Source organism: Crassostrea angulata, chromosome 2, assembly GCF_025612915.1.
Source record: "Crassostrea angulata isolate pt1a10 chromosome 2, ASM2561291v2, whole genome shotgun sequence".
Taxonomy (NCBI): Eukaryota; Metazoa; Mollusca; class Bivalvia; order Ostreida; family Ostreidae; genus Magallana; species Magallana angulata.
Window position 1 is genome coordinate 25,197,857 of NC_069112.1, and position 23,894 is coordinate 25,221,750.

Here is a 23,894-nt window from a genome sequence, read left to right on the forward strand (position 1 = left end):
CTGTTAAGAGTAAACTATATAGATTATAATACGAATGTTTCTCCAACACAGCAATAAAGGATTGAAGCACGGATTGACTTTTTAAGGCTTCGTTCCCAAAAACAGCATAAAATTCCCCATCCTGTACGTCTTTGAACAATCGTTCAGCTAGCATTTGGTTCTTTGATTCATGCAGATGTATACATAAGTCGACGAGAGGTTCATTTTCATGATTTTGTTCGCCGAATTTGTCATTTTTGCCTTCCATTTCAATCTTTCCTTTCTGGATGGTATTTTGAACTATTTTGATATTATTAGCAATGTAATCACTACTCGCGTATTTCAAAATTAGTTCTGGAAACTGATGACCAAAATGATAAGCGATAATTTCGAACATGGAATCATGAATGAAAGTGAACTCATTGTCATTCTTCTTTGTGTAAGTCCCTTCCATTTGCAACAAGGCATCAATAAATTCAAAGCTTTCTGTGGTTGAACTTACTTTACATTTTCTTAGGATGTTGCGTTTCATCTCAACAAACAAATTATGTCTTTTCTGAATTTTGTTCGTTCCATCATTTTCATTGTTTAATATATTTTCTGACAATATGTTTCCGTTAACCATCAATAAAACTAACGAGGCATACTGGTGTTTGTTATGTATTTTCAGTGAATTCATTTCCTTAATAATACAAGGAACTGGTGATAAAAAAAAAGTTGGTCCATAAAATTCCAACTCCTTTTTGTTTGAATACAGTTTGCATAGAAATGGAAACATTCTTGACGATGAAGCCAAGTTTCTTGAGCTCAGTAGATCTCTGTCTAATGTATATGTTTGAAGCAAATTCTTTTTGTCATCATCATTTAATGAGTTTTGCCTACTTTGTAAATTAACTACATTCTCCGGTTTTTCCAAAATGCATTCCGATATCTTTTCATTTTTAAAGACTGCTTCGCGACACGTCATTAGTGTTTTGGTTTCTGGATTGATTGGATCTCTAAGTATTTCGCTGTACTTATTCATCATATGAAGTTCATGTTCGTTTAATCCAAAAATTCCTAGCACATCATCGATAACAAACACCTGGGGAATGTTTCGGTTACAATAATTCTCAATTTTGTTAATTTCTTTTACTGGACAAATTTCATACCCTTCCTTCTGCAGTTTAAGAGCAATATGACGAGCTGTTGCCGTTTTTCCTGAGCCTGGGGCACCAACAAACGTTACGTATGGTTGATTCCTGACTTGATTTAGCATCTCTGGAAAGTTGTGGGTTTCTAGAAAGACTTTGTCATCTTCCTCCCATCTTAAAATATCCCTTTTATACAAAACTGAAAAAGAAAGATATATTGCTTAGTATTAAAAATCATTATATTCAAATTGCATCAAACTGAATTATGGTTTCGATATAAACGTTTAAAAATACGTTAATTCATTGCTGTTACTACTGCTATAAACTTATATAGCAGTTTGAAAATATCAAGTTATTTCACACAGTGTCGATTCAGTTATATTGTCTTTTCAATGGAAGTTTGATGGTGTATTTTGGGTCAAGTTTTAAAATATGTAAAAATTGCATTTCTGACTGTATATTAAAAATACCTGTCACATTATCAGGAACACATCTATTTTCGATTAGCGTAGCTTTCTCTGTTGATGAAGATAAAATCAAAGCTAGTTGTTAGTATATCGTTAAAAATACATAAAACATGTTCCTGTCGAATTCAGAAAATATGATTATAAATTGCATGTCTTTTAAATAAAAAAAAGCTACCTAAAATATCCTTAATTTGTTTATTCAAATCCAGCAATTCTTTGATGTATTTAGATTCCTGTTCAATGTCCATGCAGCAATTTCCTATCTTAACAACTGCGTCTTGATAAACAGTAGATGTGCCCAGGTGCTTTTCCAAATCCTGAATAATGCTGGAAATATCTAGAACTTTCTTATTAAAATCGGTGTCGGAAATTGATATATCTGTACAATGCCCGTACTTGTTTCTTATCAATCGAATTCGTTCAATGTTTGCTGACACACTCCTGTCACTTGGAATTGGTTCATTTCCCCATTGTTTTGAATGAGGTTGAATGCTTGATATGTTTCGCAATGAAAAATACAGTAAAGTTATATCAAAATCCAAATAATTACCATTGTGTATAACTTTTTCCTGTTCTTTGGTAATTGGAGGTTTTTTCCATTTTGGTAGCATGGATAAATGTGTTTTAACTTTCTGTGACAATGAAGACGGGCAAATCTCATTCGTAAGTACAGCACACAAAACATCTGTACAAGGACCCAGGATAATGCGCGCAACACGAGCAAAGTTGGTAGTCTCCCGGGTTGATGCATACTTTGAATTAGCCATGATATGTTCATCAAGACTCAACTCTTGCTGCAAGTAAAAATGAATTACTCAAAAGAAATATTGGATCATATACATGTATCGTTGATAATACAGTCTCTGAAACATTCTACATGTACTCTCCAATTTTGCGTACGCTACTGTTCATAAAGCGTTCAAGGAACGCTCACGGTGCGTTCACTCGACAGTCGTTGGCAAGTAATAAGCGTTCGCCTACCGTCCAGATTTAATTTATTTTTATTGCCATTAAGAATTCCGAAGTGAAAAGGTCATCATCTAAGAAAACATAAAGAATACACTTGAAAATGTGTTCTTAATAACAATAAGTTATTTATTTATTACAGTGTGAATGCCATTGTGTTTAAATAGGATCACAACTAACGGCAGTAAGTACATAAATTCTATATTAATTGATTCGTTAAGATTCTTTGTTACCTTGTTACCTCTTGTTCAATCTTTCTGATAATATATATATATATATATATATATATATATATATATATATATATATATATATATATATATATATATATATATATATATATATATATATATATATATATATATATATATAATAAGCATAAATGACCGAGTGGTTAGCGCGGTGGCCGCTCACTGCTAGGAGAATGGGTTCCAGAGGTCGTGAGTTCAAGCCTCGGTCGGGGCGGTGGTGCGGTTTTGCAGGGTTTATTTTCTTTTATTTTTAAACTTGAAGCTATGACACATTTTATTTACAATGGTTTATACTTTTATCAAAGCCACATTTTAACTGAGCCAGACGAGGAAACAACTTTAGGTTGAATATGATCTATAGTGTGAAGGGGCACTTTCCTGGCCAATGACTAAAATGTTTGGGTCGCTGTTAGAAACAGAGAGTACGGACCGATATGTTAGTCTGACTCATCCTTCGTCATTCCAACTTCCTTCTCTTGTTCAACGCTTGATTATATATAATGACAGCTGAATACAATCCACTTATTCCACGTATTTAATATTAGCTTTATTTCCACAACCAAGGAGTTTTTCTACATTTTTTCTACAATAGCATTGCATATTTTAAATTCAAAATAACCCTCTCTCTTTCTCTCTCTCTCTCTCTCTCTCTCTCTCTCTCTCTCTCTCTCTCTCTCTCTCTCTCTCTCTCTCTCTCTCTCGTAATCAGTATATTTTCATTTATCTCTCTAAACGATAAAAGAAATCTTCCTACTTTGCAGCACAGACTTTAGGGCTCATGATGCTCTCTCACTACAACATACATGTAAGGCACTATTACTTTGCAAGATCACAGCATTGTCATATTTTATTTAGACGTAGGATGTTTAGGATCTATATCAGAACAATGTTTATATCTTTATCAGTGTAATATCTTTATTAAAAATGTTAAAAACTGAGATTGTTTTCTTCATAACACAAGAAAAAAGTTTCACAATAATCTCCAGTTTAATCAAAATATCTTTATTGACAATTACTTAAGCTATAAGTTAAAATATGTGATGCAGACCAATTTATCATGTAATCGATCACTCTTCACTTAACCACCTCATTTTAAACCAGTTATATTAAAGATATTTCACGGTAAGAAAAAGGTTTAACCCTAGTGACGTCACTTTATTAGCTCAAACCAAATATTACTTTTTAATAAACGAACTAATATTATTAAATAAAGACTGCAATTATCAAGGCGTAACATATCTTCATTATCAATTTGTCATACTTATTTTAAAAACCGTAGTGATCTTACGTTAATAACACACAAAAAATATTACACAGAACGAGGATACGAATCGTATGTACGATTTTATCAACCGTAAATTGTTTCAATTACACTTTGTAGAATCAAATTCACTGCACTCTTAAAGAATAGAATCATCTTACACATTATGATGTCAAAAAGCAACACACGCAAGATAAAAATGTCAAATGGGGTTCAGAATAAAAACAATTGACACAATATCGTGAAATGTAACGTGAATTCACCAGATTGTATGTGAGTTATTTTTTTCAACAGGCTGTACAAAACAATGAAAAATATTTAATGAGAGATTGTACCTCCAGTGTAAAAAAGCTACATGTATTTCCTGGCCAATGACTGAAGGCATTAGGACCACTGATCGTAAAAGAAAATTCATCTCCTCTCTCTCTCTCTCTCTCTCTCTCTCTCTCTCTCTCTCTCTCTCTCTCTCTCAAACATTTCTTTTTGGATTCTGAAGTAACTTGATATATATTTACGGATTATTCAGTACATATCTCTCTCTCATTCTTTCTATCCCCTCTCAGTATTCAACAAAGCAAAAGAAACAAATAACTGTAGATATGATTTCCCCAAAGAGTATCATTTCAACGTTAAACCACGTCAAAGCCCAGGTATTCCCTCATAATGTGTACATCGTGGAAACTCAGAAAAGACTGTTTCCTTTTTATTCACAATCAAGAAATTGTGGGAAGTATTGTCTAATAACACCATGACAGTAAAAAAAAGATATAAACATGCTTAGAATGATCCAACCTAATTTGTGTAGAAAACAATATATTTAAATGTGTCTGTCATATCCTCAAACAGTTTGCATTGCCAAATTACAACAATTACTGAAACACCAAGCAGAATTCGAAATTATAAGTTTATTTTAGTTACTCATTTTGAATTCAAACAAGTCTAACTAATGGAAATTATTATCTCGGTAGTTCAGATTCACACATATTAGTAAGACTAGATTATAGTATACTGTGGATTGTGAAGTATGGGATGTAGTAGCGTGGGTTCACACAACAAAATAGATATCTCTGAACATGGAAGGGTGTAAAAAAGTGAAGATATTCACATTGATCTAAATTAGAATATGGGGTAAAATAAATGTATGTATCTAATAATAAGGTTTTAGGTTGATAAATTATACATAAACATTGATTTAAAATTCTTCAATAATTAAGGTAATATTATTTTTTGCATGCTATTATAAATATTGCAACTTTTCCAACAGCTAGTTAAAATAATCCCAACGAGTTCAGCTATATTTTGTTAAATGGGTTTTTGTGGTCGCCATTCTTAACAATTGAAATATACCAGTTGTGAATAGACTCAAGAAATTCATAGAATTTGTTAAAAAAAAAAAACAAAAAACATGTCCAGGAACTGTGACTGGCAATATGTGACTGCTATTAAGACTAGCTTTAGGTAAAGTGAACAAAAACGTGCAATAACGTTTTTTAAAATTCAAAATAGATAATTTAACTTCCGTATTGTTATAATACGCAAATGCAAACAGTTATTTCATATCTGTTGTAAAAAAAAAATTCATTTACCACATTAAAACTTTTGAAACAACTCTTGCTTCTTGAAAAAAATCAACCAGGTTGTCCGAGAATCTATAGAACAGTTAACACACAGCTACTCTGTGTACATCCAAATATGTTTCCGGAAGTTTGCATAAATTGGATACTGTAACAACAAGTACAATGCTTAACCGGAAAATGATTGTACACACATGAATGTGATGATGAAGACTGCTACATGTATGTGCTTTGATGATTCACAAAATCTAAATTTGGTTACTAAGGTTTTTTCTCTGTTAATCTTTTCGTAGTTCTAGCAATAGCTGTTAATATGCATTCTAAACAGTATATTGAGAGATAGGCTTTTACATTGTCTTCAACATTCAGAAATAGGGTTAAGCTTTTAAAGTCAATTCCGTCTAGATAATGTGCAAAGCAAATTTAATTGGAACCCTAATTATGGTAGAAACGTCTGTAATTATACAAGAACATTTATGTGAGTGTAGACATTTACAGAGCCAGTAGTGAATTGTTTATGTCATTTTGACTGTGTGTCTGTAAAATGTTGGGTAAATGAGTAAACAATTAGGACAATGTATTAATTTTAGTTTTAATATCGTTGTCTTAACAATACACAAAATTAATTACACAAGCATTCAAGTAATAATTTACAACTTCATCGTGAGGAAAATGTTTTGAATTTAGTTTTTCAGATCTCTCTCTCTCTCTCTCTCTCTCTCTCTCTCTCTCTCTTCATAAATATAAAGTTATAATTTCATGTTCTGTGATATTTTTTTTGGATATAAAGTTTCAATTGAAGATATACACTATGTTTTTATCAATAAGCATTCAAATGCATTTTGCATGCTGTTAAAAAATGAAATATTGTAACTTAAAAAAAAATGCATGGTTCTTACACCCTGTATTTTTAAACATGAACATCTCTCTATTTAATCTAAACATTGTGCATAATTGAAAACAAAATTTCATGAAATTATTTTGTTTGATTAAAAATGCTGGCAACAAATGCTAATTGGGCTGAAATTGCATTTAAAACGCAAACTGGTCAAATTAAGTGGACCATAACTCAGAGGATGAACACCGACTCACTCTTTTATTCGTATTTTGTATATATTTTATCTACAGATTTTACAAAAAACTCAATACAACTAAATTGAAGAATCGGTTACCTTAAGAAATGAACACATTAAAAATAGGCTTGATATTTACTTCTTATATTTTATATAGCAAATATGTTGAGAGGCATATCAATGATAAACACTACTATTGTACACAATGTGTAGAAGTATATTATCATTTGCCTATTTCACTACTGGCTCTAAAAAATCAGGTCCGTATGGAAATCCTCTGTCAACCCTGTTTTTTTCACTGTCATACCCTGTATATCCCCTTTGGGCCCCTGTACAGAGCCCCTATAAACCCTGTCATCCCCTATGCGCCCCTGTACACATCACCTGTGTTCGACTGTAAGCCCCTGTCACCCTCTGTACGCCCCTGTCATACCATGTAAGCCACTGTACTTCCCTGTGTATGCCGCTGACACCCCCTGTACGGATTTGGATTGTTGTTTTTATTTCAATATTATTGTCTTAAACTATTTAAATCGCATGTGTTATATTTTGAGCTATAAGTCAATTTTGCACTCAACAGCGCTATATCACACGACACACTGTCGTAATATTAGAAATCACATGTTTTAGTTAATACTTTATTAATACTTAAACAATGATGCTAACAACTTAAGACTTGAGATTCACCGGGTGGTAAACCTCAGGCGAGGACGGGGATTATTTTTGATATTAGGTGTGAAAGCCCTCACGGTATGTAGTACGTTAGAGTTAGGGCACATCGCTACTCCCTTATGTTTGAAAAACAGATACAAAGAATGCAACATAGAGTGAATTATTTGTTTTTAAAATTGTCTTCATATACATGTACATGTGTACTCTACTTATGAATATCTTAAACCTATGAATCGTATGATTCTTGGTAATAAACAATACAATAGAAACTAAGATTAAGCGCGGCACATGGGTTTTAATTTTGTAAATATCTGAATATAGTTATTCTGCTAATCAATTTCATTAATTTCTAAAATCAAATTGTTATCTCCCTTTAAACTGCAAAGTGGAAGATATCAATTATAAGTTAATTAATTGCCAGTGAACAGAAATCGACAAGGTCAGAACATGTAAAACTGTGTTTTCTATTCATGTAGGATGTTATATAGGTATTGAGAAATTAAAAATAACTGATAAATCATGAGATAGTGAGAGAAAAAAAGAGAGAGAGAGAGAGAGAGAGAGAGTTTGAAAGAGAGTTTACATTAATTTTTAATGTAAAATTAATAACAGTTTACACAGGAATACATTTCCTAATAAATAAACATGCAATTAATTTTCATAACCAATTCTCTATCATTATTTAGATTAACTTAGAGCTGTCAAATTGATTTTTTAATTCATCAATGTTTTATTTGACACCTGATCAATAATTAAAGAACTTGAAAACACATGATTAGCAACTAACTGATTGAAGCTACAGTTTTCAAAGGAGAGGATGTTGACATTTTTTCACTCGGTCAGGGATTATAAAATAGCTACTGTACACAGCCCTTTTTGACAGTTTGCAGTGTACGGTAGCGAGATAAGGAAAAATAGATGATAGCCTCACGTGTACATGTATATGAACACAGACTTTCTAAGATCTGAATGGTCGGTCAGTGATAATGTAATAGCTATATGCTGTATACAGAACTTCTTGACAATTTGCAGTGGTCGTCAGGTCTGGATGCTCGGTAATAGAACACATCTTAAATAAATGAAGTTAAGCAGTAAAAGGCGCTATTGTCAACGCGTGTGCAATTGGCGGCCGAATAATATTTCAGGAGCCACAGTTTAAACAATTTAGAATAAATAAAAAGTCAAGTTGCTTGTACATGTATATAAGTTTCACCATATAATCTAGAATTTCATTATTTTAGAATAATCAAATTTATTTCAGATGCCCCATTGTGGCCAAATCCTCCCTTTATGGATCATGATTTAAAAAAAAGTTGAATCTACATTACCAAAATATGTTTCTACATAAGCTTTAGCTTGTCCGGCGAATTTTATACACGTTCTATACAGGTTTCACCAACTTTGACCAGTTAGTTTGGAGAAGATTTTTGAAATATGCCAACACATTTTCATCTTTACTAATAATGCTTTGTGTCAAGTTGTATTGAAATAAACCAAGTGGTTCTAGAGAAGAAGTAGACAGTTGAACTGGTCACAGACGGACGGATTGACAGACATACGTACGCCAGTTATCAGAAAAAGTTCTCGTGAACTTTAAGCTAGGGTAGCTAAACGATCATGGAAACCTACTTTTTAGATATATCCTAAGTTATACAATGTTTTATCTAATCAATGTTATTTGTATCCTTGGCCGCAGCATGCAATTGATAAAAAATGGAAAAATCAATAATGCATAAAAGTGAAAAGTATGCTATTGTGACCCACTTTTGAATAAAAATATAAAAAAATGAAATATATACTTAACCACCAAACTATGATTACCATTGGGCTAATAATATTAAATTTACGCGTTTTTTCTTTTTACAATATAAGAATTTTGGCAATCAATTATAATATTAGAGTGGAAAATTGGGATTTTTTAGAGTTAGATCGAACAACATAATACGTGTCATATTTCAGATGGATAGTATGAGTAGCGAATTTAACATATACAATGTATGAACTGATCGTTAAAAAAAAAAAATTGACACAATATTGAGAAAAATTGAATTTATTCCTTGTTAAATTATCTGTTTCATTGAATTTCTCTATAACAAAAAAAGAAACAAATAGGTGTACTAATAAATAAGTGTTTTACAAAACAAATAAAATCAATAGCGATAGAATAGAGTTCTTATATGAGGACAGTTTTAACGTTTAAACACACACAAAAAATAATAAAAAAAGAAAAAAACCAGCGATGTGAACTGTATTTTATTTAGTGTTATTTTTCGGTTGCCATTCGTAAATAAGGAAATTGTATAGGAAAAAAAAATTGGTTGTCATGCATGTATATATTTTTATAAACTGTAGAAACGTATCGAGTTTGAACAAATTATATAGGTCGAGGAACTTAGAGTGGCAATATTTGACCGAGATCAAGAATCACAAAAACATGCAATAATTTGATGCAAAATCAAGATATATAATTTAACTTCCGTATAAGTATTATATTCAAATGCCTACTTATCTTTCAGAATCATTAAACAAAATAAATTTCACTTACCGCGTTCAACTTTTGGAAGACAATCTTGCTACTTCTAGAAAACAATCGGGTTTTGTGAATAGTCTGTAGCGCAGTTAATTCACTGCTTCTTTATGTACACCAAAATATGTTAGCTGGAAGTTTGTGTAACCACATGACTAAAATAACAAGTACATTTCGTATGCGGAAAATAATCATATACACCCAAATATGGTGATGAAGAGCTAGTTAAAAAAGTATACCAATAATCTTTTTTCAATGATTTGAATTTGTGTAAAATATTCTGTCTTTTTTTAGGATGGTATGGTATAAGTTGGTGTGGTCCGGGGTATTAATGTTATAATATGTTTTACGGTGCCACTGATGGGCCTGAGGCAGCATGGATCGTATCGATCTTGCATCACTGTCAACAATATAAAATTTTGACAATAACAATTAAAATCAGATAATTTGAGGAGAGAGAGAGAGAGAGAGAGAGAGAGAGAGAGAGGGGCGCGCGGGAAAGTTAAGGCTTTTAGAATGATTTCATAGTGATGTGCATAAATTCTATGAATTATCAATCATGTAATAACAATGTTCGCTTTTAATAAGTTCTTTTCCCAATTTTTTTTAACGATATTAACGATAACATTTTTGTATCGAGAAAACCCATTTACTGTAAATTTCCCCCAAATCATTAAATTCCGTTCAAACGAGTATTGTTCATGAAGTACTTATCAAGGTGCTTAAAAAAACAAAGGCGCATTTATATACCATATTACTTCAATTTAGCCAAAATATTAACGTTCAAAAGCGTGCTTTTTCTTCGGAAAATAAAATGGAGGGATTGTTTTTTGGTCCTCGATTAGAACAAGATATATGGACATAATCTACGGAAGACCCTTTGACAATCAGTGTCCAGTATACATTTACAATATGATGTAGTTTGGAAAATGTCACCGTAACAATGTCCTATTTGAAAATTGGATTTGATAATCTATTCAGAGAACTATCTAATTAAAGTGAATGTGAGCCAAACTAGTTCCCCTGCTCTCTGATTTTTTTTTATATCTCACATTATGCTTGGGGTAATGCTAAATGTATGGTTATGCATTGCAATGCATTACATGTTTTCAAAGTAATGTTTGTAATGTGTAATGCCACAAAACTAGCATGACAAGTAATGGTAATATAATTCGTTACATTCCAAAATTTAGTGTAATGCTGGTATTACATTGCAGTACTTTGCATTACTATGCTTATTTATGCATGTTCACTTTAAAAATGTGATGATTTAATGAATAGCTGAACTTGAATTTGATTAACTTTATCATATAGAAGAAAGAAATAATTCTTGAAATAAAAATGCTTTAGTTGTATTAAAAAAGATTTATAAAATTTCATTTTTAAATTGTTCATATTACCAGATAAAACAACACAGTTTCATAACATTTTTATGAGCGTTGGTTTTAAAAACTTTAAATCATTTAAACAATTTACTCCAATTAGTTTACACTTCAATAAAGATGTGTCAACAACACACTGTGCCCCCAGGATAACCTAAGTATCGAAACAATCTATTGTTATAAGAAGTGCTAAACACCCCAATCCCCTTCCCTATGCCATGTCCCAATAGAATAGGCAGACAGACATGCACCTTTAAGGGCAAAATGAATGCACTGTCCATCCATGATGAAAATCAAAACCACTTACAATATTATAACCCATTTGAAAATAATTCTCTCCCCTCTCTCTCTCTCTCTCTCTCTCTCTCTCTCTCTCTCTCTCTCTCTCTCTCTTTCTCCCTCTCTCTCTCTCTCTCTCTCTCTCTCTCTCTCTCTGTTGTACATGTATATTTAGTACATTAGTTTGGACTGATAGAAAATAAAAAAGTCATGTATTTTTTTCTAGTTTTTCACTAAATATATCCTAAGATAAAGATTGTCAAACAATCCTTCAGCCCCAGCTTCCACTGCACCTGTAGAACGTTTATTTGGTATAGCTGGGAAGTTTTTCAAACTAATAGGATGCAATTTAAAGATGAAACCTTTGAAACTTTGATCATAAATGCAACAGCAATTTTTTGTCTTAAAGTGTCCTCAGCATAAAGAAATGCAATTAAAATATATTAAGAAATATAACTGGGAAAAACCCTCTGTCTATAAATTAATACAATTAAGTGTCCAAAATTATAAAGATTTGTGTTATCTGGGGAAATATATCTATTTAGCTTTTTAATAACCGCAACATTATTCCATAAATTGTTTTCTATTATGCACAAATTCTGTGTCTCTATATCATATCTGACATTGTATCATGCCAAATGTCTATAAATATCTTTTTACTTATGTAATATGTTGTACATAATGCCACAAGATTATTATATATATTGAGCAAATAAAGAATGACTCTTGTATATATAGTCACTGAATTTGAACCTGATACTGAACGTGAAACTGTAGATATGTTAAGGAGTGTTTTATATTTGAAACATTTGCAAAAACTCTTTATTAGCTTTACTTTTTAAAAAACAAAGTAATGGTAATGGTAATGCATTACTTTACTCATGTAATGGTAATGTAATGCATTACTTCAAGAAAATCAAGTAATGGTAATGGTAATTTAATGCCCAAATTCATGAAGTAATGGTAATGTAATGCATTACTTTACAATGTAATTCGCCCCAAGCCTGTTTCACATCAAACCTTGTAATTCACAAGAATCACTATTTGCTCTAAAAAAGTACTGATAATTTCTGATATTCACTAATATAGAACTGTTATTGCTGAGAATTGCTGATATATACTGATAATGTTACTGTTGTTACTGATAATCGCTGTTGGTTCTGGTATTCACTGACGTTTTTGCTGTGAGTTCTGAAAACTACTGATATTTACTGAGATTAACTAATTGCTGATAATTATTGTTAATATTTTAAAGCCCAAAATATTGTCTTTCATTGATTGAAAAAAACATAATTCAGATTTAACGCATTTTTTTATCATTTGATAACTTTTTTTTAACTTTGAAAGCACACAGATCACATTTTAGACTTTATGTTAGAAAGCCAGTCGGTCAAAAATCGATAATAAAAGGCAGACTTCACAAACATATTTAATTTCTAAATGTGGTTGACAATATTCTATCAACAATAAAAAAACCCATATTTCTTAGCATGGTGATTTTTTTAATTGAAAAATATTTCAATTGCACCGTCATGCAATTGTTGTTTTCCAGTTAAACAATAATATGAAAATCGACATCGTATGTCTAATATATTTCAGAAAAGAAGAAAAAATTTTGCAAAAAATGACAATCAAGATCTACTGCATTGAATACTAAAATCAATTTACGACATTGTCTTTCAAACAGGAGGTGGCCTTATCCTGTCAAATTTATCAGAACCACTCTCCGCCGGATTAGACAAGTTTTACTGTATTTAGAATCTATGTTATGTTTTGTGTGTATGTGGTTTTTTTTTAATTTCGCCATTAGTTAGAGGAAATAGAATATTTCCTGATGCAGAGTTTGTGATTTCTGATATTGGTGTCATTGTGTGATATTCATTCCGTAACCTCACAGTTCACATCATCTATTCAGTCTCTGTTTTCAACACGAGGAAACATTCTCTTCGTGTGCAAAATACGGAAGTTTACTTATTTTTATATATTGCAACACACATGGGCATTATGATATCAGATTTTGAATACTTTATTTCCAACAGATCAAATAGAAATGAAGCTTATCTTGGCAATTATGTTTCTTTTTATCGACCGGTAACTACGTAAAACGTTCAGGAAAAATACTAACAGCTAAAGGGAAATTATTTTTTTCTATGACCATTCAAACTTTTTATATGCACAATGACGTACTAAGAGATACATTTATTTTTTATGTGTGTCTTCTTTACTTCTCTAACGTTTCAGAAGTTGCTTTGAAAAGACAAAAAAAACAAAACAAAAACAAAACAAATACACACACACAAACAACACCGTCTGTTTCATAAAGTAATTGCTGTAGTTTTGGTATAAAAGTGCGTTTGTCATTATAATTCCGAGTTCTGACCGTGGCATTTCTATATCCTGTTATATTTAAATGAGTACACTAAATTATTGATGTACTTAGAGATGCCTTTTTTAAATTATTAATTATGCCCCATTGTGGCAAAATCCTCTCCTTGTGGATCAAGATTTGAACAAAGATGAATCCACATTTCCTTAGAATTCTTTTACACAAGTTATAGTTTGCCCAGCGAATTGGTTTTTGAAAAAGAAATGTTTAAGGATTTTTATTATTATTAATTCCATCGTAAAGATTACCTTAAGACTATTACATGCAAGTTTTAACAACTTTGTACAATTAGTATTGGAGAAAAATTGAAACAAAAAACAGGCTGTACATAACAAGGAAACAGATCTAATGTGAGATTTGATCTCCGGTGTGAAGAATATATTTCCTGGCCAATGACTAAAGCTTAAAGGGCTTGAATTATCGACTTGTATAGACTCAACAAAGTCTTCGGTACATTGTTTTTCTGTTTTTCCCTTCACTTTTTCTCTCAAGCGGATTTCCTTGTATATTAGTATGAAGTAGTTAAGCGGAAAAGAGAACAGAAACATTGACAAACCAAATAAACAAAACAAAGTTTATCATTTCACAACACTTTGACAACACAGTGAAAAAATTAGCTGTATCTTTTAAATACTCTAACAAATAAATAGGTGTAACATTGACTAAATATTTTTCAAAGCTAATGAAATGAATAGTTGTAGAATTGACTTTTATCAGAATACCAATTTAACCCCCTTCCCCGCAGTAACGCACTTTAACGCATATACCGTTGCCCCACAATCACGCATTTTGATACATATACCTTTGTCCTGCAATCACGCACTTTTCATTGTTGACTGTTACGGTTTCGAAAACTCATAATTTATTGTTTTATTTATCAAAATATATTGATGATATTATAATAAAAGATTAATGTGATAAAGTTATGTCATTAAATTTCGAATATTTTTTTACAAATAATATTTTTTTAATTCTTGAAATGTCATAGTTCCCGGATTAGTCCGCAAACTGCGACTGATGATTTTTTTTATTGACAAATATATCAATTGCACCATCATGCAATTGTTGTTTTCCAATTGAAAACTAATATGAAAATCGACATCGTATGTCTAGTATATTTCAGAAGAGAAGAACATTTTTGCAAGAATTGACAATCAAGATCTACTGCATTGAATACTAAAATCAATTTACAACATTGTCCTTCAAACAGGAGGTTGCCATATCCTGTCAAATTTATCAGAACCACTCTCCGCCGGATTAGACAAGTTTTACTGTATTTGGAATCTATGTTATGTTGTGTGTGTGTGTGTGTTTTTTTTTAAATTTCGCCATTAATTAGAGGAAATAGAATATTTCCTGATGCAGAGTTTGTGATTTCTGATATTGGTGTCATTGTGTGGTATTCATTCTGTAACTTCACAGTTCACAACATCTATTCAGTCTCTGTTTTCAACACGAGGAAACATTCTCTTCGTGTGCAAAATACGGAACTTTACTTATTTTTATATATTGCAATACACATGAGCATTATAATATCAGATTTTGAATACTTTTTTCCAACAGATCAAATAGAAATGAAGCTTATCTTGGCAATTATGTTTCTTTTTATTGACCGGTTCCTACGTAAAACGTTCAGGAAAGATACTAACAGCTAAAAGAAAATTATTATTTTCTATGACCATTCAAACTTCTTATATGTACAATGATGTTCTAAGAGATACATTTATTTTTAATGTGTGTCTTCTTTACTTTTCTAACATTTCAGAAGTTGCTTTGAAAAGACAAAAAAAAAAAAAAAAAAAAAAAAAAAACAACAACAAAAACACACACACACAAAACCGTCTGTTTCATAAAGTAATTGTTGTAGTTTTGGTATAAAAGTGCGTTTGTCATTATAATTCCGAGTTCCGACCGTGGCATTTCTATATCCTGTTATATTTAAATGAGTACACTAAATTATCGATGTACTTAAAGATGCCTTTTTTAAATTATTAATTATGCCCCATTGTGGCAAATCCTCTCCTTGTGGATCAAGATTTGAACAAAGATAAATCTACATTTCCTTAGAATTCTTTTACACAAGTTATAGTTTGCCCAGCGAATTGGTTTTTGAAAAAGAACTGTTTAAAGATTTTTATTATTATTAATTCCATCGTAAAGATTACCTTAAGACTATTCCATGCAAGTTTTAACAACTTTGTACAATTAGTATTGGAGAAAAATTGAAACAAAAAACAGGCTGTACATAACAAGGAAACAGATCTAATGTGAGATCTGATCTCCGGTGTGAAGAATATATTTCCTGGCCAATGACTAAAGCTTAAAGGGCTTGAATTATCGACTTGTATAGACTCAACAAAGTCTTCGGTACATTGTTTTTCTGTTTTTCACTTTCACTTTTTCTCTCAAACGGATTTCCTTGTATATTAGTATGGAGTAGTTAAGCCGAAAAGAGAACAGAAACATTGACTAACCAAATAAACAAAACAAAGTTTATCATTTCACAACACTTTGACAACACAGTGAAAAAATTAACTTGTATCTTTTAAATACTCTAACAAATAAATAGGTGTAACATTGACTAAATATTTTTCAAAGCTAATGAAATGAATAGTTGTAGAATTGACTTTTATCAGAGTACCAATTTAACCCCCTTCCTCGCAGTAACGCACTTTAACGCATATACCGTTGCCCCACAGTCACGCATTTTGATACATACATGTATACCTTTGTCCTGCAATCACGCACTTTTCATTGTTGACTGTTACGGCTCCGAAAACTCATAATTTATTGTTTTATTTATCAAAATATATTGATGATATTATAATGAAAGATTAATGTGACAAAGTTATGTCATTAAGTTTCGATTTTTTTTTACCAATAATATTTTTTTAATTCTTGAAATGTCATAGTTCCCGGATTAGTCCGCAAACTGCGACTGGTGATTTTTTTTTATGGACACATGTATCAATTGCACCGTCATGCAATTGTTGTTTTCCAATTGAAAACTAATATGAAAATCGACATCGTATGTCTAGTTTATTTCAGAAGAGAAGAACATTTTTGCAAGAATTGACAATCAAGATCTATTGCATTGAATACTAAAATCAATTTACAACATTGTCATTTAAACAGGAGGTTGCCTTATCCTGTCAAATTTATCAGAACCACTCTCCGCCGGATTAGACAAGTTTTACTGTATTTAGAATCTATGTTATGTTTTGTGTGTGTGTGTGTGTGTGTGTGTGTGTGTGTGTGTGTGTGTGTGTGTGTGTGTGTGTGTGTGTGTGTGTGTGTGGTTTTTTTTTTTAATTTCGCCATTAATTAGAGGAAATAGAATATTTTCTGATGCAGAGTTTGTGATTTCTGATATTGGTGTCATCGTGTGGTATTCATTCTGTAACTTCACAGTTCACAATATCTATTCAGTCTCTGTTTTCAACACGAAGAAATATTCTCTTCGTGTGCAAAATACGGAAGTTTACTTATTTTTATATATTGCAACACACATGAGCATAATGATATCAGATTTTGAATACTTTTTTTCCAAGAGATCAAATAGAAAGAAGCTTATCTTGGCAATTATGTTTCTTTTTATCGACCGTTACCTACGTAAAACGTTCAGGAAAGATACTAACAGCTAAAAGAAAATTATTATTTTCTATGACCATTCAAACTTCTTATATGTACAATGATGTACTAAGAGATATATTTATTTTTTATGTGTGTCTTCTTTACTTTTCTAACATTTCAGAAGCTTCTTTGAAAAGACAAAAAAAACAACAACAAAAACAAAAAAAACAAAAGAAACAAAAGAAACACACACACACACACACACACACACACACACACACACACACACACACACACACACACACACAGTCACGATTTAATCTCCTGTTTAAACAAAATATATTCATTGACTTTTAGTAAAGCTATGAGTACCGCTGTTAAAAATGTAATGTGAATTTGTCAAATAGTACGTGAGTTATTCTTTTTTTCAACTGGCTCTACAAAACTCCTCTTAATACACAGTCAAGAAATTGTGGGAAATAGTGTCGAATAAGACCATGACAGTAAACAAAACCATTAACACGCTTAGTGTTATCCAAACTAACTTGTGTAGAAAACAACACATTGAGAGTTATCTGTCACACTCTCAAACAGTTTGCGTTGCCAATCTAAACTTTTAATTTTACACCAAGCAGAATATGTTATAATATATCTATTTTAGTAACAAATTTTGAATTCAATGGATGTCTAACTAATGGTAATTATGATCTGGGTTGTTCGGGTTCACACAAAACTAGCTAGACTAGATTATAGTATACTGTGGATTTGTGAAGTATGGGATGTAGTAGCGTGGGTTCACACAAAACTCTATTTACTAAGTGTGAGTAACTTTGATATAATAGAGGTGAATAAATGCATAACAAATTGATTTAAAATTATTCAATAAAGTAGTATTCTTGTATGCATGCTATTACATGTATAAAACACAAAGGTTTGCATCTTTTCCAACATTAGTAAAAAAACCCAAAAAATCAAAAATTGGTAACTGGGTTTTTTGTCGTCATTCTTGACAAATGGAATTGTTTAAAAAGAAAGGGATCATGTAAAAATCCATTGTTAATCGACTCATGAAATCTATTGAATTTTTACAAAGAATACAGGTCCAGAAATTGTGACTGGCAACATTTGACTGATATTCAGACTAGCTGTAAGTAAAATAAACATAAACGTACAATAACTTTATTTAAAATTCAAAATAGATAGTTAAACTTCCGTATTGTTATTATACGCAAATGCTTACCTATATTTCATATATGTTGAGAAAAATAAATTTCACTTACCACATTAAAATTTTTGAAACAACTATTGCTACTTGATGAAATCTATCAGGTTGTCCAAGATTCTATAGTACATGTACAGTTAACTCACGGCTTCTCATCCAAATATGTAACCGGAAGTATGTATCAACTGGATACTGGAACAACAAGTGCAATGCGTAAACGGAAATTGATTGTATGCACATGACTTTGATGATGAAGACTGCTAAGTGCTTTGATGATTCACAAAATCTAAATTTTATTACTTTTTTTTTCATTAATCTTTTTCTGGTTCTAGCAATTGCTGTTTTAAAATGCATTGAAAACTGTATATTGAGAGACTAGCTTTTACATTGTTTTTCACAATTTAAAAATGGGTTTTAACTTCTGAAGTAAATTCCGTCTAGATAATGTCCAATGCATGGGACCCTAATTCTGGTAGCAACGTCTTTGATTATAAAAGATCATTTTTGTGAGTGTAGACTTTTACCGAACCAATAGTAAATAGTTTATGCAATAAGTCATTTTGACTTTGTGTCTGTAAAATGTTCGGTAATAGAGTAAAAAAATTAAACTTTCGATACAATACACAATCAAGTTATATTTTACAACTTAACATTAGGAAAATGTTAAAATTTTAGTTTTCATATCGCTGTCTTTACAATTCATCGAAAGTAAATAAAGTTATATATTTTTGGCGAAAGAGGCTACGGCCTAAATTTGGACCACGTTACACAGAAGGATGGTCCCATTACACATTATAGTTATAAAATTACATTACATACTATTTCATTATAGTAGTGACATGAATGTAAATCATTGAACATTCATTATCATTATAAAACATTACATTATTTGTCTATTCCCTTTCATTAAATTACGCATGAGGACTTATAAAAACATTAGACCTCCTTTAAACATTATGTCTTTAAGAGGCAAATCTTTCATCATTATAATAATGACATGACATTACATAGATATAACATTACATTATACATGGACTTGAATGCTTATATTTGCTGATACTGACTGATCAGATACTAAACAAAATCTTGTTCCAATACATGAAGCGATGCAATATTCACTTTGTTGTTTCGTTTGTTCGAAGCGCCGCAACATTCGCCATCTGCTTTTATTTGTACGACGCGACGCAATTTAACATTGTTGTATAAGGAAATATTGATATAAATGAAATATTTGTTGTTGTAAGATAAAAAATAAGAAAGGGGTTGGAGGAAAAATATTTCTTCTGAAAATGTATCCAAATCCGACAGTACATAAACCTATTTTACATTCTACTGTGTTTTTCCAATCAATTCTGTGATCTTCAAATGCCTCTAAATGCAACAACTAATCACTAAGTACTCAAAGATTAAAATGACGAGTTTAATTTTGACGTCACAAACGTTGAACGCTCTAAACTACAACGTTATAAGCGAAAATTAAAGTTCACGCTTGTGGCTGTTACTGTAGCTCTTCAATTAATTTTAACTTACCCTTAGGATAAGATAAGAATTTTAAGATATAAATTACATTTGCAGACAAGGCAAGAAGTTAGAAAATGTAAATATAAGCATTACATCATGATTTTATGAAGTATACAGTCTCATAACTGCAGCAATGTGTGCATACACATTTGCATAACGCGCTAACGCGCGTTAGTCAATTTATATGCACACACCGCTGCAGTTAGACTGTATACTTCAAAAGATCATGATTCAATGCCATACTAACGGTAGACGATATGACGTCACAACTAAGTTTGATTGCCAAATGTACTATTTTACTTTTTTTTTTTACCGAAGTTTCAACACTGATCTCAAGAAACGGATTCAGGGTGAATGCGTGCGAGCCGTTACTTTAATTGGATATATTCTGTACGTGAATGAATCATTTTATATAAATTAACAAACATTCTATCAATATTTTACAACTTAAAAAAGAAAAAAAATATTCTAGTTTTCATACCGCTCTGTCTGTCTGTCTGTCTGTCTCTTTCTGTCTGTCTGTCTGTCTGTCTCTCTCTCTCTCTCTCTCTCTCTCTCTCTCTCTCTCTCTCTCTCAGTATCCTACATGTATTGTTAACACTTGTTCTACATTTAGAGGTATTTTGTGTATGTTCTGATCAGGGCTTCGGGTTTTTGTTCACTGGCATTTAAAACATTATTTTTGATATCTTCAACTTAGAATTAAAAAAGGGAAATGAAAATTAGATTTTGGAAATTATTGAAAATTATTATGAGAATTAATCATCAGTAAGAATTCAATTCCAGGGTCAAATAAGCCGCTCAAAAGCATATAAAAACATACTAATATTATCTTATAAGGATAACTTTTAAAGCCTTTTTTATATTCAGGGGAAATTGATAAAGGTATAATTAGGAACTGTGTTTAAAAAGAAAAGAAATACGTGTTCTATCGTAACATGGCCGCTTATACGTGTATACACTGCATTTTGACTGATTTGCTGGATTTAGTGTGCAAGTATTTGTTTAGATACACAAAATCAAGCGTTAAAGTCGATGTGCTGCGCTTGATCTGTGACGAAATAATTTACAGTATTTTTTATATCTATTTTACAAACATTTGGGAGTAGCGGTGTTCCCAACCACTGAAGGACTACAGTACCGATCAGACCCAACCTAACACCAGAGTAAACCCCAACTAAACCCCAGGTTTACTTTCTGGGTTTACTTTGGGTTTACTTTTTGAAAATTTGGGTCCACTTGGAGTTTACTTTGGGTTTACTCGGGGTTTACTTTGGGTTTACTCGAGAATTGCTTTTGGAGTCAACTATACGCACTGAAGTGTAAAACAGACCTGTATTTTATCTTATCATCCTATTTTCTTTATTATGTGGGATTTTTTCTCCCACATGGGACAATTTATCCCACAGTACTTTTTCTCCCATGGGATTTTGGTGGGGTTTGAGATGGGATGAACAATCCCACCATAATCCCATGGGATTTTGATATTTGAGAGACAATTATACGAAAACTAGAGCAATGTGTACATTCATGCTGACATGATAGGATCAAAGTAAAATGTCCAACCAAGATATATAAACAAAAGTAAGCTATGTCCAACGGAAATGGTAGCTAAAAGCCCGGACTTTGTCATGTCCGGACTTAAATGTCGCACTGTTTAAAGCAATTTCAAAAAAAAAAATCCCGTAAATTTAAAGATGTAAATAACTCATTTCAAATGCTTTGCGAAAATTTCAGGCAGTTGATCTTCTTTATAATTGTATACGAAGATTTTTTCTCCAACAGCTCCTGCGACCATCGGTGGTTACCCTGCATAACAAAACCGCTCGATAGTAAAAAAAAAATTACAAAGTAATTGAAAGAATATATTATATACGATATTAGTCAAATTTGGCCCCCAAAATTCGCTATTTTTAAAATGATTCAGGTACATTAATTTGATTTGTTATTTTATAAAAGAGTTGACATAAAATATGTTTTTCACCTTTTTATTTGATTTATCTGCACTCTCTTGCAGTATATGACGTCAGAAGTGAAGTATTTTTATAATTTAATCAAAATCAATCAAAAATTGACATTTGTTCTTGTCTTTTTTTCGAATGGGAAATATAGAGCGACTCTTTGAACAAGAACGAACTATTTGTCACTTATAAGTATTGGAGAGATACATCTTTGGTGGAAATATTTTGTTTGTTCAAGCAGTCGCTCAATGTTTTCTTACAGAAAAACTGCCTCAAAACAAGCCTTTTTTTGCTAAAAATGAGAAAATGGCGGGAAAAGGTAAACTTTATGATGTCATATTTTTAAATTGTGGGCACTAAAATCAAAATCAAAATTATGAAAAAACTTCAAATGTATATTTGTACAAATAAAACAAAGAATTACAGTAAAATGACAATGTACATTTTAGGGGTTGAGAGCAACCGCTCTTCCAATCTCGTATCCCACTCCTAAAGACTTCTGTGTTACTTCAGCAACAATGACTACCATGGAAAGAGAAAGAGAAACAGTGCTTTGTGATTTTATATAATTTGTAATGCAATGACATTTTGTCAAATAGAAATACATCGATTAATACAAAATTTATCATTAAATTATACCGTTGTAATTATCTTATACTAGTATTTCAAATTTATGATAAAATGTCCCTAATTGTTTAGCGTGGCTAGCATATATGCAAATATTTGTGGTTATTTAGGGAAGTTATTTAACTCGATCAATATATATCACTTTATAAAACTGCCTCTCGTTATTGCTTTGCATCAAAAATATGATTCAAATATTGTTATTCATATGACTTATTGAAAAATAGAACTTTAGCAAGCCCAGAGTTTGAACAAGTTTAATTTTCTCTTTTACAAATATTACCGTCACATTCATATAGCCAGTCCATGTCCCTATTATGTATGAAAACGTCAGTTAATCCCGCGTCGTCTTCATCTGCGAAAGTAAAAAAGAATCAATCCGCATTTGCCATACTTTATCTATATCGATTGTATACACTCAATTAATGTAAAAAATATTCTAAATTTTATTTTACCGGCTTCAACTGTTGGGTTTGCCACATGTTCCGTCAAAACGTTGCCGTATGTCTTTAACTTTTCAACAATTCGTTGATATAAATCAGCATACTTTCTCCCTCCAGTGATACTCCCGGCTAAGTACATTGTATGTCTTTCAGTCATGGTTGTCACTGTTACTGTCCTGCTATAAGAAATTAATTATTATTAACGTTTCTTGATACATGTACAGTGTACCTCCTTTTTATATTCAAATCTTTCATTTATAAAGGGTGCAATTGAAATAATCACCGGGTCTCATTCGACATATTAATATGATATACCAATAATCATTTGTATTCAAGTGCTTACTATGTTGTTAGTTCTACTTTAATATATAATATATTTTTTTTAACAATTGTCATTGCAATCCTTGACAATTAGTACGAATTTGCACGTATTACGTTTAAATAATAATTTTCTAGTTAATCAACTTACAGCCAATGGCTTTCTTACTTGTAGGATGAAAATATTCTTCACTAAAACACAAGTATGTCTTAATCCCAAAGTTCATGAAACTTTCAAAATTGAGAGCCAAGAGCATGTAAAACCCAAATAATGAAAATCTT

At 31.4% G+C, this 23,894-nt stretch overlaps 1 protein-coding gene and 1 pseudogene across 1 annotated transcript; both read right to left on the minus strand.

Annotated features, from left to right (window-relative positions):
- Nucleotides 1-13: 13 nt before the first annotated feature.
- LOC128171762 (uncharacterized) lies at nucleotides 14-18,924 on the minus strand (annotated as a pseudogene).
- A 3,748-nt stretch (nucleotides 18,925-22,672) lies between these two features.
- Nucleotides 22,673-23,464, minus strand: LOC128171804 (2'-deoxynucleoside 5'-phosphate N-hydrolase 1-like). Its single transcript, XM_052837591.1, has 3 exons — nucleotides 23,307-23,464; nucleotides 23,135-23,206; nucleotides 22,673-22,749 (listed from the first exon to the last, which is right to left on the minus strand). Exons 1-3 carry the CDS (start codon nucleotides 23,449-23,451, stop codon nucleotides 22,673-22,675), a joined length of 294 nt encoding a protein of 97 aa, XP_052693551.1. The 5' UTR covers nucleotides 23,452-23,464.
- Between the last annotated feature and the right edge of the window lie 430 nt (nucleotides 23,465-23,894).

Excerpts from the sequence above, each read along its gene's own strand:
- LOC128171804 (XM_052837591.1), bottom strand. The coding sequence starts at position 23,451 with ATGACTGAAAGACATACAATGTACTTAGCCGGGAGTATCACTGGAGGG. Across the intron at positions 23,207-23,306 it reads AAACCCAACAGTTGAAGCCG|ATGAAGACGACGCGGGATTA; the intron begins GTAAAATAAAAT and ends TTACTTTCGCAG. Across the intron at positions 22,750-23,134 it reads CTGGCTATATGAATGTGACG|TCATTGTTGCTGAAGTAACA; the intron begins GTAATATTTGTA and ends TTTCCATGGTAG.